This window comes from Solanum lycopersicum, chromosome 1 (genome assembly GCF_036512215.1).
Source record: "Solanum lycopersicum chromosome 1, SLM_r2.1".
NCBI lineage: Eukaryota > Viridiplantae > Streptophyta > Magnoliopsida > Solanales > Solanaceae > Solanum > Solanum lycopersicum.
Genome location: NC_090800.1, coordinates 54,566,926 through 54,569,378, shown reverse-complemented (window position 1 = coordinate 54,569,378; position 2,453 = coordinate 54,566,926). Strand labels below are relative to the sequence as shown.

At 30.8% G+C, this 2,453-nt stretch overlaps 1 protein-coding gene across 1 annotated transcript; it reads left to right on the top strand.

Moving 5' to 3' along the window:
• The first annotated feature begins 1,636 nt into the window (after positions 1–1,636).
• LOC101258098 (protein PELPK1-like) lies at positions 1,637–2,193 on the top strand. The gene is made up of 2 exons (XM_004229084.1): positions 1,637–1,832; positions 1,943–2,193. Exons 1-2 carry the CDS (start codon positions 1,637–1,639, stop codon positions 2,191–2,193), a joined length of 447 nt encoding a protein of 148 aa, XP_004229132.1.
• The last annotated feature ends 260 nt before the right edge of the window (positions 2,194–2,453 follow it).

The following is a 2,453-nucleotide window of genomic DNA, read 5'->3' as shown; positions in this document are numbered from 1 at the left end:
ATAACTCAATAACTCTAGACAAAAGTTGAGTCCGAAGCTCCACATATAGAACATCTCCCTTCAACTAATAAGAACTCTCTTTTTGACTAACTTTTTGCACTCTCTATTTTCTTGTGTACTAAACCAATGAAGACCACCACTATTTATAATTGAGAAAGACTTCCTAGTAATGAATAAAGAGCCTGTTTGACTCAGCTTAAAAACTGGTCAAACTGACTTAAAAGTTGATTTTTGACTTATTTAGCTGTTTGCCAATACTCAAAATAACTTATTTTAAGTTAAAAAAAACTTATTTTAAGCCAAAACTTAAAAGCTGGGGTAGGGGTGCTTTTTTTTTTTCCAGCTTATAAGCTGTTTTAAGTTGACCACATTTTTACCTTTTTGCCCTTAATATTTTTATACAATATCCAAATTATTACCCACATAACCCTAACATCTCTTTCTTCTATTTTTCCCTTTTCACGTGTAGATGATAGACAATTACTATTACTAATGAATGAAAATAAAATAAATCTTAAATCTTTGGAGTGATCTATTCAAATTATATATTATTAAAATGTAAAATAAGTTGCACACATAACTTATATAAAAATTTATATTCCTCTTATAAATAATTTGTGACAATAAAGAAATATGTGAATGATAGACAATTATTATTATCTATGGATGAAACTAAAATAAAATTTTAAATCGTTCTTTAATCTATTCAAAATATATATATTTAAAATCTATAATAATTTTTTATTTCTCTTATAAATAATTTGTGATGAGAAAGAAATATGTGAATGATAGCAAAATATAATTATTTATGGCTGTAAAATATAAATTAATTAACTTTTATTATGTTAACAACTTTTAAGGGTATTTCAGACATTTTGATTTAAAAAGCTGTTTATCAGCATTTATTTGCCATAACTGCTTATTTTAAAAATAAGTTTCAGCACGTAGTACTTTTTTAAAGCTGCTTTTATTAAGCCCATCCAAACGGGCCTAAGAAGATAACGAGGTGGTAAATAGTAAAGACAAATGGCATTAGGAGTTACAAGGTATAATGGAGAAATAATGAAAGAAAATAATATATAAGAAGTTACAAAAGTTTCTGCTGGCTGAATGGTGAAATCCAACCATTGGTGACATGCCACAAGAATCAATAACATTTGCATTAACTAGAAAATGGACTAATGCTAAGCAATAACTCCAAATGAATGCTATGCAATAACTCCAAATGAAGTAATGTTATGCAGTAACTCAAAAATGGAGTAATGCACTAAGCAAGAAGTAATTGTCATTACTTCTGTAACATATGAGAAAGTCAATCAAACATCAATATTTTAATCTCCAAAACTAAGCAAACTAATATTATATATTAATATTAAAATGCTAATACATTACCAACACCAACTATACCAACACCTTTTGCAAAAGCATGAGATCCTAGCTATACCATAACACGAGATTTCTATTATGACAAAGCCTAAGATTCCACCTGTACTAAAATCTGAGTTTCCTCCCTTGAAAAAACCTGAAATCCCAGTATCACCAAAGACTTGAGCTTCCTCTAGTTATTCCAAAGTCTGAAATTTTGTTACTACCAAAGCCAAAAGCCCTAGAGCTTCTAAAGCTAAAAGTCCCAACAATGCCAAATCCTGAAGTACCAACTACGTCAAAGCCAGAACTACCAACTACAACAAAGCTTGAAATCACAGAACTAGCAAAGTTAGAAGTACCAACTATGACAAAGCTTGAAATTCTAGAAGAACTTCCAAAGCTAGAAGTACCAACTATGGCAAAGCCTGAAGTCCCAAAACTGCCAAAAGCCCAGAGCTTCCAAAGCTAAAAGTTCCAATTATGCCAAAGCCTGAAATCCTAGAACTACCAAAGCCAAAAGTCCCCTAGCTTCCAAAGTTAAAAGTTCCAACTATTCCAAAATCTTAAATTCCAGAACTACCAAAGACAGAAGTCCCTAAACATCTAAAGCAAGAAGTACCAACTATGCTAGCAGTTGAAATCCCAGAATTACCAAAGACAAAATTACCAACTATGCCAAATTCTGAAATCCCAGAACTACCAAAGTCAAAAGACTCTGACTTTCCGAAGCTAAAAGTCCCACCTATGCCAAAGCCTGAAATTCCAAAACTACGTAGACCAACTCTTCCTTCAATTTCTCCAACTTACATACCTGCTACTCCTTGATGAAATTATATACTACTTTCAATCTATTAGAAAGAAACCTACTTATATTTTGTGATTTCCACCTCATTATATGAAGTTTGTGACCTAAGTCGAGGCATGCATATAGTTTTTGATACTTTCTGTTAGGAGTAGAAATTGTAAATCTTTTATAGTATTTGAATTTGATTTACCATGTTTGACGTGTAATTATTCTATACAAGTGCTTTATGTACTTCGTTATAAATAAGATATGATCTATGTTATTTTGATTTTAGTTCGTA